This window comes from Lissotriton helveticus, chromosome 6, assembly GCF_964261635.1.
Source record: "Lissotriton helveticus chromosome 6, aLisHel1.1, whole genome shotgun sequence".
NCBI classification, from domain to species: domain Eukaryota; kingdom Metazoa; phylum Chordata; class Amphibia; order Caudata; family Salamandridae; genus Lissotriton; species Lissotriton helveticus.
This window is the reverse complement of record NC_136067.1, coordinates 1702634178-1702650838: the sequence shown is the minus strand read 5'-3', so window position 1 is coordinate 1702650838 and position 16661 is coordinate 1702634178. Positions and strand designations below refer to the sequence as shown.

General features: G+C 45.7%; 1 protein-coding gene across 4 annotated transcripts in view; it reads right to left on the bottom strand.

Annotated features, from left to right (window-relative positions):
- The window catches only part of MACROD2 (mono-ADP ribosylhydrolase 2), a 1869528-nt gene that overhangs the window by 1839592 nt on the left and 13275 nt on the right, over nt 1-16661 (bottom strand). For 3 of the 4 annotated variants that reach the window (XM_078647088.1, XM_078647086.1, XM_078647089.1), the window contains exon 1: nt 162-565. The exons of the other annotated variant lie outside the window; for it this stretch is intronic. In XM_078647088.1, coding sequence (XP_078503214.1) covers nt 162-219 — 58 coding nt within the window. In that variant the 5' untranslated portion in view covers nt 220-565. Of the gene's footprint in view, nt 1-161; nt 566-16661 lie in introns of those variants that run through there. 4 annotated transcript variants of the gene reach the window in all.

Genomic DNA, 16661 nt, shown 5'->3' with positions numbered 1-16661 from the left:
CGCAGACAGAGTCTGCCAGTGCTCGGGAGCGGCAGCAGGCGGTGCATGCCTCTGCGCGACTCCGGCAGCCTGGCAGCAGCAGGAGATGGTGTTGGTGGTGGGTTTGAAGATGACAGCAGCATGAGACATTGGAGGACGCAGCCAGCTGCAGCTGCTCTCACCTTTCTCCTCTCTCCACTGCTTCTTCTTCCTGTTGCTGCTACTGCTGCTGGGGTTCATGCTGCTGCTTGGAGGGCTGCTGCTGCTACTGGCTTTTGGCTGCAAGTTCCCCAGGCTCACGGGAGTCTTGGCTTGGGCACTCAGAAGAAATAATAAAGAGTAGAAGGTCCTCGGAAAAATAAACCTGACAGGGTCAATGTTCCTCTGCAGAACCTGACAGCGAGGCTACCGTCGGTACCGCCTCTTCCACTCCCAGCAGCTGCTGCTCTAAACGCTACTGACGCTAATGCTGGGACTGCTGCTGCTATTGTTGCTGCCAGCGCTGCTCCTTGGCCCCGTGCGCGGCGTTGGTCCGAAGCAGAACCCTGATTGGACAATCACTGCGGCTGCGCAAGGGGAAGTACACCTGACGAGCTCCTGCTGAGCTGCCAAGAGCTGTGAAAGGGATCCCCTTACAGAGAGGAGCTGCCTGACCACGCCCACCCGGATATCGAGGTATACATTCCAACCGCCATTTTGTAATGCTGACGTTTGTATTGAGAGCGAAATAACTTTTACAACTAGCACCTAAATTCACTCACATCTTTTCAAAAAATGAATGAATGGTTTGAAAATAATGTCTTACAAAATAATATGCTAAAAAAGTAACTATAGATATTTTAATCTGAGGTGCAAATATTAATATTCGTAATACTAGGACATTCTCTGCGAGCAGTAATAAAATAATATATTTTATATAAAGTGTTACTTTTAAATTCTGAAGTAGACAGCTGCAGTATTATAGGCAAAATATTCTGTCGCAAGATGGCCACCATACGGGTGCGTTTTTGAATGCAGCCTCTCTGATTTCCTCGAAGGGGCGCGGTTAAGATTAGACTTTGAACCCTGTAGCGGGTGTATTGCTAGAGAGCTGTCAACCTGCAAATACTTTCAGCTACGTGCAGCATATTTTCGGTTTAGCTTTGGTTATGTCCTACAGCAGTATCTTCAGTCGGGATTCGAAATGTTAACATTATTGAAAGTCCAACAGCTATGTGGTCAGACACTGTTCTGTATTTGGAGAGGTAATTCATAGAGAGGCACTGCTCAGTCAACTATGATTTCCATCAGTACAATGCAACAACTTTTTACATTATTTTCTTGTTTTAATATATTTTTTTAAATTTTAGGATAACTAAAACACACTGAAAATAAATGGGCAGTAATATTTGTTGCTAATTGAAGACATTGTCTAAAACCATGAACAACTCCTCAGAAGTGCTTGCCCCAGGAAACACACCTACTCCCAAAAGTGGTCCAGTGAAATTCCAGTAATGTGAAGCGTATCCCGTGCTAGACAAAAAATGGAACAACCTGTACGACACCAACGGTAGATGGCCTCGATAATATATCTGGCTGGAAAACTTTTGACTAAAAAAAGCACCGGTCAAATCAGGCGCTCAAGAGCGTGCCCCTATTGAGGGGAATGAAGAATGAAACCTTATTACAGGGTGATATATGTTTGAAAAGTAGGTTACCCCCTTTACCGTCAATGAAGGCATTTTGTTTGTCAGGCAGGGGATATAATTAAAAAGAACACCTGTCTAATGCAGGCAAGTTGACAGGAATGCAACAGGTCCACCTTACTAGGGGTGGACATAATGTAAACATAGTTCACTAAATTTGTTTTTACTTCACTTTGACATTTGACACCTAAATCCATCATAAGCAAGAATGTTCTTATAGGTGCAGGGGTGTCTAGCAACTAAGCATGGCCGGAAATAGCAATCAGTGAGTTGAAAAATGAAGGACTGGTAAATTTGTACATGCATACTAATATGCATGTACACATAGTGCAATGTATGCTAACAAGCTTTATCTATGAGAATCCTACAAGGGAAGCAGAGCTCAGTGCTTATTAGCTACCCTCATCTACTATTGTCTTTCACTGGCCCCACAGTAAGGAGAGGAGTTCTGTAAAATTGTCAGAATGGGGTAGCAGGAGAGCTGTTTGTAATTGCAGGACACCCTTCAACATAATCGCAATGGACGTTGTGGGTGGAGAAACAGGATCTGTACTTTATATCCACAGTGGTAGCTGATTAAAGAAAAAGAGCACTGCTGCTGTACCTAGTGGGAGCAAACATTAATATAAACTGTTGCATACCCTTATGGAGGCGGGGCCTCTTTTACACACACCCCACAATGGCTACAGCCCTGAATTTTAAACCTATGGCAAACTCTAATAACAAAAGATTCATCTTTCGGCAAGTCCCCAGGAGTCATAGGAATCACTTGACACATTTCATGTGAGGCTCAAAGAACTGGCCGCCACATGCGTTCACCACAGAGCCTGAAGGAATACGAGCTCAAATAATCCAGGTGTGCACATCCTCCAAAACTACAGGAGCATATCATCCAAGAACCCAGCACCCCACTCAATGACAACCTCATGTTAGGCCGCTCCGAAGAACTGTCGAGGTGTAGGACAACCCATATGGAAACAGCACTTCAGAAACCCATCAAGGCGGAGACCATAAATCTCATCACAACCAACAAGTTACCCACAAGAGGGAAGCTCTAAGCTCCACAGCAAGGCCAATGTGGGTACTGTGGCGGTCCCGCTCTTCGCCTGAGAGAGTGTCTTGCACATGGCAAGATGTATGCACTATGCCAGAAACAGAACTACTTCGCAAAAGTATGCTCTTCCAGTGGGGCTTTGAGATGGCTCAATGTAAACAGTGAATACTATTGCCACCCCTCCTGGAGATGCAGAGCCCTATGGCCCACCAGATATGGGCGATGACGACCTAATTAAAGTTGTTCACTCAGTGCTGGCAGTGGGACTTAGGCACAGTGTGACACGATTCCCACCCAACTGCAGAATCTTGGTGGGGACGACCCAGCTGGTAGCAATTATTGACACAGGTGCCTCAATTAACATCATGGCCAGTGAGATCTACAAGAGTCCAAACCCAAGACCACTACTCAGTCATGCAAAAGTCAAAGTATGTGTGTATGGGCAAATGTCCTCACAGTCCCTGAATTGAAGGTTTGTGACCCACATATCCTGCGTTGATCAGTCACCAGCTGCCACCATGTCCATCACCCTAGAAGGCACTAGAATGCTTCTGAGCTGACGGACGGCAGAAGAACTTCAGCTTCAACTATAGATGTACACTAGCCAGTTGAATGATTTCATGGGGCCACAATACACATGTGACCTATATTCCTTCATTGCGCTGGGCGCACCTTTAAAACGGATCGCCGGGTGCATTCCCCAAAATGTGCCGCATTATGGGGAATACGCTGCCCCACGAACTCGTGCTGCCCTGAGGGCAGTGCATTCACTTGAACTAAGCAGAGGCTGTTTTAAAGCCGCTCTGTGTTTCACTGTGCAGGCGGCAACCTGCCAGCACTTTTAAAGGGGAATAGAGATCCCCTTGCAGGCGCGTGCAGTCAGTGACTGCACCCGCCTTCAAAGGGGATGTCTGGGGGGCTTCCCCCTGCAGAAGGCTGCTATCAGGTGGCGCATTGTTAGTGCTCCTCCTGAGTGCTTCTTTGACTCTGCTCCCACGCCGATAATACAGCGCGGGCGCAGAGTCAAAGAGATTACCTCATTTGCATGGGTCATTTTTCACTAAAGCAAGGCCTATCTCTCCCATAAGGTAGCATTGGAGCTGCCTTGTAACACTTTACAAATGTATCTTCCAATAGGGAGCAGATAAAAAATTGGAGTTTGATGTCTCTGGACTCACAATTTAAAAACACATCTTTTAGTGAAGTTAGTTTTTAAATCGCAGGCCTGAAAATGCCTGTTTTAGAAAGGTGGCATTTTCTAACTTTAACTATTCTGTGCTTCTATCTTTTCCTAGAATAAACGTCTGGCCTGGATGATAGTTGGGCTTTGCAAATTCATCCAAGATAGCCATACACAAAGGAAGCTGAGGTGTGCCCTGCATATCCTGATGGCCCGTCACCAGGATGTAACATCGTGCAATGCAGTCTAGTGCCTGGGAGGGCGGAGCTAGAAAGAGGAACAGGAGGAGCCAGGACCGGCTAGTGGGAAGTTAGAGTAGGGACAGGGAAGGAGAAGAACCTGGTAAATAAAGATCCTTAATAAAGATATATCGTGTCTGTCTTCATTGAGCCAGGACACGACAACTGGCGACGAACTGCTCTTAGATTTAGAGCTGTCTTTGGGACACTTCTTGGGGTATGTGTCTCGACATGTCTTCCATGCTGTTTCAGTGGAATAACTATCTGACAACCAAGTGTGTATTTCTTTCGTTCGATCCCAAGGCCTTTCGTTGCTGCCCTTCTCGTATGATGTTACTGGCCTCCTCTCAGTTCCCTCATTTTCACGTGTGTCCTGAGTGTACTCGCCTCTCACTTTCTGGTGTCGGAGTGAGTCACTCAGTTTTGTGAGGTCTCTTTCGTCTTCTTGTTCGCTGGGAGTCCCGGTGTCTGTGTCCTGGGAGTGGTGTTTTCTACGACTGCATGTTTCTTCTGACTTGTCTGTGAATATTGGTGACCCGCGGATTGCTCGGGTGTGTTTGTGTACCGCTCCCAGAGTTGACATAACTGGTCCGGTATTCTGTAGCTTGTCTTTCCTTCATGCTCGTTGAGTAGGCTGACATCGGTTCCATCCCTGTGATCTATCCCACTTGACTTTTCTTCAGAATAGTTTGTGCCATTTGCTAAGTGACTCCTTGACGTTGAATAACTCCCTGAGGTTATGTCTGTGAGGCTGTCATAGTCCTGGATCATCCCAGTCTTTTGTCTTCGAGTTGTTGACTCAGAGTCTTTGATGTCATTTTGTCTCTCCGGCTGTCTTGTCTCTAGTCTACCTTCGCCCTTCCTTTTTCTGGTTTCAGTTGCCTCATGAATTTTATTCTCTGACCTGAGGGAGGTCTCCTTTCGCTTATCTTCTCTTCTTGCATTGATGTGCAACTCACTTGACAACTCTCTTGTTTCGGCTCGCTCTCCAGCTTTGGCCCTCCTGATGATATCCTTCAACGAGAATTGCCTTTGAAGTATCTTGCGCTGTGCGTCCGGTTTTGAACAGCTTTTAATCGCCCGAAGGCGGATGGCTTCCTCATTTGTGAATGTATTGAATTGACAGTATCGTACCAACTTTTGTAACCGCGTTACGATGTTTGATAAGGATTCCCCTGGTTCCCGCCGTGCTGCATTGAAAACGATGCGTTCATGATCGACATCTTCCTTTGTGATGAAATGAGCACATAACGCCGTTTTGAGTTTTCTATATGTTCCTGTATCCTTTGCTGAAAAGGTTCTGATTAGGCGTCGGCCTTCGTGACCCACCAATTGAAGTAGTAGTAGTAGACGTTTGCTATCTCTTCGCTCTCCGGTAACGTCAAGAAATGCATCCAGTGATTCCAGCCACCGGTTCCATTCTGGACCCAGACTCTGGTTGCCGGTCTGTGTCACTGGGGGTGGCACTCCAATGCAGGGGCTAGATGTATGTGTTTCTTCTCTCACCGACATGATGGTGGAATGTGCTGACATGACAATGTCACAGGACCGTTCCCTTCTTCTTCTTCTCGTCTTCTTTTGCTGACCCTCCCCGGCCACTAGTCTTTGTTTGGTTATTTCCTTTGAATTCTGGTAAAGTTCGCCGCTCCCGGGTGACTATTGTGTGTCGTCCGCTCCTGGCGCAACTGTCTCGGTATGCTTCAGTAAGTTTAGCTTGGATCTCCTGACGTCAAATGGTCACCATTCAGCTGCACTATGTGTGACTCGTGGCTCTGCAATTTTCCACTCTAGTTGGTGTTGCTTGCTAACCGCAGGTGGTCGGTGTGGCTGTTGCAACAATATGGGGCAACGTTAACATCTTCTTGCGCTTCCACTTGGTTGATGAGAGAAGGCTTCTTTGATATTTGTCTACTCATGCTTCTGGAACGTTTGTTTTATTAATCTCTGTTGCTTTTGAATTGTTTGTCTTCACATAGTGCTGAACCTGTACCTTGGCACTTGCCTTTGCTCGTGTTTGTCGCATTCTTAGTGCATGCATTTTCAGTATATGTCTTCAGTGCATCCTTTGCACTTGCCAGTGTTTGCTGTGTTCATTTACATTCAGGTTTACCTTCGGTGCGATCTTCGCTTGTTTCTGGCACTGCCTTCTGCCGTTCTTCCCTCTTTGGCCTGTGCCACTGTTGTCTTTTGCATTTGCTTATGCTTGTTTCACCACACTTCTTATATCGCTTATGCTTGTTCACTTGTTTGATTCACTTCTTGCATTTGCTTAGGCTTGTTTGCTTGCCTCTTGTTTGTGTTTCACTCTCGCCTTTGCTTGTGCTTGTTTGTCACCTTGCTCTTGCACTTGCTGGTGCTTGTTTCATATGCCACTTTTGCTTTGGCTCGTGCTTGTTTTCTATTTTAGTCTTGCCTTGACTCGGGTTTGCTTGCCAATTCACACTTGCACTGACTTGTGCTTGTTTGTCCTTGTTTACTCTCGTTTTTACTTGTGCTTGGTGTTTTTCTCTGCACTGCCTGACTTTAAAATGGCCGCCCCCACACTGCACAAGGGGTCTGTCCTTATGGCTGCCTGACCTCAAAATGGCTGCTGTTGCTGAAATCTCACCACCCACGAGACTTTCTCTCTGTTCATTCAAACCCGGACCGATTCAATCGGGACTCACCGGCCGCCGATCTCAGGGACCGCAGTACTTTTCCAGGTCTCCACACCTTGTGTCACCGCCGCCACATTCAGGTAGGGTTGGGGTGGGCTCCCACCTTGCTTCTTGGAATCTCGTGCTCACTCGGCGACACCATGCTGAATCCCACGCATCGGGGGTGAGATCCCGATGTCGGGTGCCCCTCGAGCTCCGTCTTTCACCACGCTCGACGGTACTCGTCTGCAGGCTTTCTTGAGGCAGTATCCGCTGCCAGGGGCAATCTTCTACACCTTGGGGTGGCAGGCAGAGTCGGAGTGGGCTCCCAACTTCTGCTCTTTTAGCGCGTGCCAACTTGCACGCATCAGGCGTGAGCCGCGTTTTGGCGCGATCGAGCGCTTTCTCTCCAACGCCCCAGCGCTTCTTATCCCGGCTCCTCCTGGACTCCCCACAGTCGCCCGACTGGGGATTGAGGTCACCGGCTGCTAGCCTCTCACTTCAGGCGGCAGTCTCACTCTTCGCAGCAGCACTTCTCTTGGCAGACGCTGCTCGGGACAGGACGTTTCTGAAGGTTCCGTGGGTGGTGGACTCACTCATCCCACCCTCGTCGCCAGTTGTCATGTCCTGGCTCAATGAAGACAGACACGATATATCTTTATTAAGGATCTTTATTTACCACGTCCTTCTCCTTCCCTGTCCCTACTCTAACTGCCCACTAGCCGGTCCTGGCTCCTCCTGTTCCTCTTTCTAGCTCCGCCCTCCCAGGCACTAGACTGCATTGCACAATGTTACACAGGCTGATGGGTCTTCCGGAGCAAGAGTGGTGGGAGGACTTGACACTTGTGCCTAAATATGGCTATGCCTGTCCCGACACAAATAGCTGCATTCCCCCTTGTAGTGTGTCTGGAGCCAGGGCCAGGAAAGGTAGGGCCCTGTGCACTACAAAGACCTTTCTATAAATTCTCCTTACTTCAAATTTTAAAATGGGTATAAGTACTGAACCTCTGACACCATTTACTAGGAGCACTTCTGAACTGAGGGCATTCTGCCAGAAAGAAGAACTGTTGTGCTGCAAGGAGTGACCACCACTTAGCTGCTTGCTTTCCTGTGTTGGCCTGCTGCTTCTATTTTGGGAGTGAGAGGACTGGACTTTATTCTCTGTATCCTGCTTTCTAAGGTTCTCGAAGGGCTTGACTGAGCTTGCTTTCTGTTGCTGAAGTTCCAGGGACATCAAATACTTCACCTGCAACTTGCTACCAATACCTGGGCTCCTCTGCTGTAAGTCATGATCCGCCAAGAGGTGCCAAATCCAGTCCTCAGCCCTTGGAGGTGGATTTGGTGTTGCAACCCAGAAATCGACGCATCGACCCAAAGTGTTAGTTCGGAACCGGTGCATCCCTGCGAAATCTATGCATCGCTGCTACCTGCACTGCAGCCATGGACACCACTTGCAGAGTGCACAACGCATCTACCTCGACTTCAGCACAGCCCCGGCTTTGGCACAGCGCCTCTAAAGAACCGCCGCTGTGCGAGTCTCGACAACACGCCGCTGACATCCTTGGTGCACCGTCTCAACTCTGAAGCATCCCTGGCCATGCGTAAAATTTGATCAACGCATCACTTGTGGTCCAGCGGTTCCACTTCAACACCAAGGAATTGACGCTCCACGCTCTCAACACCTACGCAGCATTGACTCCATGTCACCTTCTAGGACCAAGGCCTTGCACAGCAACTGACACATCACCTCCTCTGTGCAATGCATCATCCCAGAGCAGCAAAGCTTCAACAACCCTGCATCGCCTAAGGAACCGACGCTTCACCTACATCCATGACATCTCACCTCCTCTGCGTCATGCATCATCTTTGATTTCCAATGCATCCAAGGTACAGTAAGGGGGTCTGCATTATTCCTGTATCAGACCCACGCTCTATTGTGGTCGGACTGAACTTTTGGATTTGTCCCAGTCAAGTGTGACCAGATATCCCCATTTGGAGCTTTAGACAACTAAGCACTGCATTTTGATGTAATCTTTAAAAATTCATATCTTGACTTCTGTATGTTGGAATTTTGTCGTTTTGGTCTTGTTTTACTCAGATAATTATTGGCTATTTGTCTAAACTGGTGTGGAATACATTTGTGTTTTTTTCCCTGTGTGTGTGCCAGGGGCGGTGGGTGACATTTGAAAGTGGTGGGGCGCAAAGTGATTTGCATACAGCACCGTAGCGAGCGAGCGAGCATAGCTCGCGAGCCCGAACCCCCACAGGGGGGTTTGGGGGGATTACCCCCCCAAGAAATTTTTAAAAAAAAGAAGAAAAATCAAGCATTTTCAAGCAAATTTGAGAAAGCAGGAAGGTTAATAAAGCAATTGTGAAAGTGCAGTTATTACATTAATAGATGTCATAACACAGGTAGGTGCTTATTCAGTATAACCACAGAGCTTCATACATTCCGTCCTATTACGCTGCTGAATTCAGACTATAAGACTTTCATGAAAATCTCAGCTCTAAGAGTAGCAGAAGTTGCACAGCAGTTGGGAAACAGCCTTTACAAATTCAGAAAAACTGCATGGAGCAAGGAATAGCAAAGCCAGACAGGGAGGGTGGTGAACAGACACCAGTAAGAGCATTTAGTCACCACCTCCTCCAACGTAGTCAATCACTGGGCAATACGTTAATCGGGTCCATCATGCCATGCCAACCACTATCCAGTAAGACTACTCTCCTCAAGAGAACAAGAAACTCCACTAAATTCCAAATCAACAGAGAACAGCGAAGACGGCAGCATTCACAAGAGGCGCTGAGGCCATAGTTATGGTGGGAATGTGCCATTCAAGAGCACTTAACACAATTTAACATGACCGCGGTGTGGGCCATTGCTAGAAGGCCTGACCTGGTGGGCTTGCCCAAGTGTCAATGTAAGAGTAAAGTGCATTGATTATACGCAGTGTTTATAAAGTTCCTGCTACAGAGAGAGAGAGCGCACTCCACTGAAACAGAACCTGGCGAACTGCATATACTAGTCCTGGACACTGACCACAGGTTTTATATATAAAGGTATATATAGGTATATTGGTATATATATATATATATATATATATATATATATATATATATATATATATATATATATATATATATATATATATATATATATATATATATATATATATATATATATAACCTGTGTCCAGGACTAGGACTAGGCAACTTTATAAATGTGACTTGTGGTCACGGTAAGTGTGCAGGTCTGAGTTCAATTCACCGACATAATTTATTGTCAGAACCTGGATTAGTATCATGGTTCATTGCCTTGGATTAGAGTCATGGTGCATGGCCCTGAATTAAAGCCATGCTTCATTACCCTGGATTAGAGTCATAGTTAACTGTATATGAAGGGTCTAGTCTTAGGCCTGCACACAGACCATAAATCATGTATATCAAACCGTCCATTGTTTGTCCTACATGCAAACTATAAGCCACATATGTGAAATGATCAAGTCTTTGGACTGCACATGGTCCTGAAGTCACATGTATGATAGGTCTATTCCGAGACCTGCAGACTGACTACAAGTGACAGATATGAAAAGGTCCAATCTGAGACCCACACATTGAGCATAAGTCACACAAATAAAAAGGTTTTACTCCTCTACTGGCACTGACCACAGGCCACATGTATGAGCTTTTCCAGTAACAGATCTGCACATTTGCAACACATTACATCTATCAAAACATCCAGTCCTAGAACAGTACCCTGACCACAAGACATATTTATGAAATGTACATTGCTTGACTGTGAACTGATCACAGGTCACACATATAAAAAGGTTTAAACCTTGACCTGCATACTGACCAGAGTCTACATATAAGAAGGACATCCTGTGTTATGCATGCACACTCTCTACTGTTCATCTTTGTGGGAAGTGTGGTCTCAAACCTGCAAAGTACCTGCAATTCATTGTATAGTAAAGGCAAAACATAGTTATTGGCCTGCACAGTGGCCTTCTACAGGTAGAATTAATAAAACCAGTCTACAAGGGAACTGTTTTATGCTCTTGCTCCATTTATGTGGTTTTTCACAAACAACTCGCCCGTGTTTTTTGAGGAAGCTTCCCACGAGCGCCACCATCCTCTAGCCTTTTTTTCAATACATCCCTCCCTCAAAACAATTTAAAAGTACACCATGACCCTCCCTGTTCATTATATTCTTTTTGAAAGATTCTATAGTGTCTTAAAAATATATCACAAGCCTAAGGATCTTGACCACAAGACAAAGCATGCGGAGGTCGTATCACAAGGTCAGCTTCCAAGTCATTCCTTTGTTAAGAGTGCAGATAAGAAAGAGTTTGAACGGTCCAAAGTCACATGTCGCATTCTTTCACGCCCAAATCATGGCCTTTTGTATTCAAGCCTACTCAACAACAAGCATTTGCAATTTGCATTTGCAATTTGCATTTGTATTCAAGTCTACTGAACAACAAGCATTTGCAATACAATCGGTCTCGCCTTTGGGACCTTATATGTATTGAGCTATACAGCACATTAGCCTGGGTGCTGAAACATCTATTGTTCTTTAACATGGGAAATAAGCACCAAACTGCGTGACACGTCAGGAATGGGAACACATGGAGAGAAATATTGCCTCATCTCATCGTGATTTTCTCATCGTAAACGTTTACTTTGAGGCAAATAGGTACCGTTGAGGGGCAATGGTTGGTCCAAGGATTAAACCTGTGATGTCATCAATAATCTCAGAGACTGCATGATGTCACATCCTCTGCCCCTCAAAAGTTGGTAAATTGACGCCAATCCTCACCTCAACTCTTTTGAGAAAGAGCCTCAGCCATCTATCACTGGACTCAGCAACCGAACAAACACTGCCAGGCAGCGGCATTAGAAGTACAGTGTTTTTATTTTCACCGCACTTTTGTTACCTTTCAATGATAAATAGATATGTATCAAACCATCTGTATTCACAAATTTCAAAAGAGCCCACAAAAGGAAAGGGGAGGGGGGAAAGTGCAAGAAACGAAATTATGATAATTGTACATCACTTGTCATTAATTGTAAGCATATACATTCATGAATACGGTAAATCAGTGTCAAACGGTCCACACAGAGGAGGCCACACAGAGGAAAAGCATAAATCACACTATTTACATAACAAACATATTCCTAAAACACTGAATACATCTTGCTTTTTAGGAATTGATAGTGTAGATAGGAGTCTACGTTTCGACCCAGAAGTTGTAGGATAGTCGATCCTTACGGCGCGGGTCTTAGTCAGGACGTGTAGGGGGGGGGTTAGGGGTTGTAGGACAGGGGCTGATTCCTAGGTTGAAAAGGGGAAAAATTAATTATTCAACCGGCCTCAATAGAGTCCCGTAAATACGTAGCGGATAACCGCTCGTTGTATGAAATGATATATAATATGATATAAAGAACTGAGGAATATACTGGGGGTGAGCCACATACTGTGCTCGAACAAGCTGCATTTATCTCATTTACCTGTTGTATCAGCAGGGCAGAGGGTATCAAAACAAATGACCAGGAGTGTTCCGTGGACAATCTATATAATAATAAGAAAGTCTAATAAAATTTCTATCCCATGTGGTTGGGAGAACATCACAAGTGTATAAATTAACAAGTATTTGTGATTAGACGGCAAACAGGTATTACCTGTAACACTGGAGAAATGTTTGAGAATAATCATTCAGCTGTCCGTATCTGTGAAACGGAAAAACGGCAGCCAGTCATTTAATTGGACTTAGTGGAAAAACCGCTTCTAGACATGGTTAAAAAACGCTTCTAGACATCGTTGCAAAACGTTTTTGAGGCTTACCCGATCAATCAAGATAACAGGATTGTAATGGAGAAACAGGGCGTTCATCCATCGTGGACTCAGTCATTGGAACCGAGGCGAGAGCGTTCAAGGTTCAAAATGGAAAACCGCTGTTGTGATCTAAGGGATTAAAAATCACAAGCTGGTCACGGGTGCGCACAGTGGTGCGATATCCTATCTGAGGATAATAACGCACAACACGTCTATTACAACTTACCCGATTGTATCAGGAAATGTGATTTACGATGGGTTCAGGGCGGCGTCTGTGCGCTTCTCCTGTAACCAGGAAGTGCTGCCGTGAGTGCTGAGGAAAACTTTCAAAGCTCAATCGCTGAAAGTAAGGAAGGACTACCGGGCGGCGGTTGCTAGGAAACATGGTCAGTGCTGAGTAAAGAATCTTTTAGTGACATATTTGGCAGACTATTCCAAAAATGAGGGAAGTGTAATTACTCTGCATGTGTTGGATTTAAAGGTGCACCAATACACAAAATTGGAATTATTGATGGAAAAAGAAAGACTCCATAAAAAAGGAGAAGAAGAAAGACTACCAGAAGATGGTGGCTGGATGACCCTTTCTTATTTTCCTTGGATCTTAAAAGGAAAATATATCAAATATTTCAGAGAAATAGCTCAGAATCAGTTTGTCAAGCCCGAGCCTAGATCACATTAAAGTGGATGCGCGGACCTACCAAAACAAGGCGGTCAAGGCGCACGTCAAATAAGCAACATAAGATTTCCAAGCAAGAAACCAGGAGATGGGAGGAGGAGCTACGCTAGCAACCAAGATGGCCGTGTAAGCTCCCGGCTCCGCCGACCTCCGCCAGCAGCTCGAATATCCTGCCTTCAATCCTGACTTTACACCTGATTCCCCTGTTTATGAAGTTCTACTGCTTCTAACGGTGCAATCCCGAGTTTTCGAGCTCATCGGTTGACGAAGATACGCCGTGTCTCCATTCTCGGCCTAGCATCGTAGGGAAGCCGGGACCTCGATTTCTAACCTATCCGGTCTGGAAGTGATCAACAACGGCCGTGAGACCTAGACTGAGCCCGGTCTCCCGAAGTGTGCCGTGAATTGTTGCTTTTTGGTGACGGTCCTGTGATTGATCTACACCGAGGACACACCAGCGTGTTCCACCGGATGCCGAGGTGGGGATCTGGTGCCCAAAGACCTTGCTGACCACCCGGGGTCGACGGGACGGGGCCCTCGCTGACGGCACAGGTGTGTTCTGCTATAAGAGGAGCGCCCACTGTTTTACATCTGATTTGCGTGGCCTGTTACCCCGGAGGCCTCCGGGGTTCAAATCCGGCTCTGCCGCCTACTGAGAGGGGACGGAGCGGATGGAAGGCACGCCATCGCTGCGGGCCGTCATGGCCGCCATTGAGGCGCTCCATTCGCATACTGGCGCTGTGTTCCGGACACTGATCGTGAAAGTGGACGGTATCCTGGAACCGGAGGATGGTTCTTTGCTGAGCTCTCCTCTGGCTGTTGTACCAGCGATGCACCGAACGTCTGGACTCGAGGTCCCTGTGCCGATACCGGATTTCCTGAGCCCTGGCGGTCCCGAATCGATGACTCTCAAGCCTGTGCTTAATGCCAGCGTCTCTTGTTCGACTCTGTTTCCTTATGCTACAACTATGAACGGTCTCCAGTGTGGTAACAAGTTCTTCAGTGACTTTTTGGAAAACGTGCTGTTCCTGGAAGCATTTCATTGTTTTATTCGTGAACATTTATCCTGCATGCGACTCTACTGCACTGTCGAGAACTTTCATGGACGCTTTGCCCTTTTTCTCAAGATGGCGGCTCGAGAGACGGAGACTCTTAAGGAAGATCGTACTGGCCAGGGCTGACCTTTACTGCTTCGATCCGATATTATAGTTTTCAGTAATGCCGGGGTTGTGCCTATAGTGTAACGGGAATTGGGTGGCTATTGACTATACTCCCCCGACTGGTTTGTATATTTTGCTGAATGTTGGCTTTATTGCGTCTGGGGGTGGTGGCTGTTGGCGGGGGCACGGGAGACCGGGAGTGTGTTTGGTTTTCTCCTCCTCCACTTTTTCTCTCTTTCCCTTCTTTTAGGGTAGCTCTTGGGCGACAGGCACGCTGCTAGTGGGGTTAGGCCGTAGCCATTGCAGGGGTGCAGGGTGGGGGGTTAGGGGAGGGTTTTTTTATTTTTCCTTTGTTTTGTTCTATGGCCTCTTTTGTCTTTCCTTTTCCCTTTACGAGAAGTGGGCTGTTTATTCTTCATGGATCCTTTTTTGCTCGGGTGTCTATACTGGCTTTAATTATCCTGTATCATTGCGGATGGGGGAGGATGTGGCGGGGTTGTTTTCGATCATATGATAGACTGTTTATTCTGTCTAACTGTTGTGTATAGTCGTGATTTACCGTGGGTTTCTTATGATGATTCGTGTATGTATAATTCCCCGCCTGTCCCTTTCCCGCATTGACTTGTTTGACACCTGATATTTGTAATGCCTACTCTTGTCTTACTGTTAAAATAAAAAAAAATATATAAAAAAAAAAAAAGAAACCAGGAGATTCATCTCCCACATGCATAACAATATATCAAAAATATCACATTGGTTATACCGCATATAATTGTCAAAGAGAAGGATTTCTATTCCGACTAAGCGACATAAATGCGTGAACCTACCCGCACGGTGGTTAAACGCATACCATACACAGGAACTTACAACCAACAAATGACAATCAGAGAACTGCCAATTGAGCAAAACTGCTATCAGATTCATTTAAACCATTGTGTATGGAATCAAAAGAGTGAATCCATTTGATCTCCCTAACGTTAAGGATAGGTTCTATGTTACCACCCCTAGGACCCAGTTTCACCTGTTCTAATACAATCCATTTAAGGCTTTCAGGGGAATGATTCTTTTGGTTACAATGGTCTACAAGTGGCGCTCCTTGTACCTTACATCTTATGCGGCTACAGTGTTGTAGGAATCGTACTTTTGCACGTTGTTGTGTTTGTCCCACATAGATTAAATCACAGGGACATGTTATGCAGTATACCACATTGGTGGAATTACAATTCGTATGCGATTTTAGAGGAATACGATGTTGTTTGTGGACAAATTCATTAGTTTGAATGGTCGATGGACATGCCTTGCACGAACCACACCGGTAGTGACCCACAATGGGTGGGAGATTCCACATCGAGGTGATAGATGGTTCATCTTTAGTTTTAAGAAATGAACACACCACGTGGTCTCGGATGTTCCTTGCCTTTTTAAAGGAATGGAGTGGTAGGCAGTTGGTTTCAAGGTCATCGGAGATCAAATTCCAGTACTTGTTAATAGTTTTTTTTATCAAGTTACTCTGAGTTGAAAAGGTGGTTACGCAAATGAGGCGTTGTTCATTGCTGTTAGATCGCTCATTTGGTTGCAGTAAAACTTCTCGGGGGCTAAACCAAGCCCTCTTTCTTGCTCTCTTAGTCAAACGTTTTGGATAGCCACGTTCCATTAGTCGAGTCATAAGTATTTCAGACTGCTCCATATAGTCATCCTTTTTGCTACAATTGCGACGGATTCGTAGAAATTGGCCGAAAGGCAGGTTGTTCCTAAGGCCTCTCGGGTGGTGACTAGAATATAGTAGTAGGGAGTTCCTCTCTGACGGCTTTCTGTACAGAGTAGTATGTAGGATCTCGTCCTCTTCAAAAATAGTAAGGTCCAAGAAATCAATGGATTTTTTGTCAAATTGAAAAGTGAATTGGATATCTGATGACCTACCATTGAGCCATGTGAAAAAAATTTTGATTTCATTTTCAGTTCCTGTCCAGATTAAAAGGATATCATCTATGTACCTCATCCACATGTGTATATTCGGTCTGAATGGGTTGACATCATTGAGTACGAACGTATCCTCATACATGGACATAAAGATTATGGCCAGATCCGGGGCAAAGGCCGCCCCCATCGCCACCCCCTTGGTTTGAAGGTAGAAACAGTTCTGAAAAAAGAAAAAATTCCGCATCATAGCGATTTTAAGCAATAGGATGATGAAGGATGTAGGGACTCGGACGGGAGCC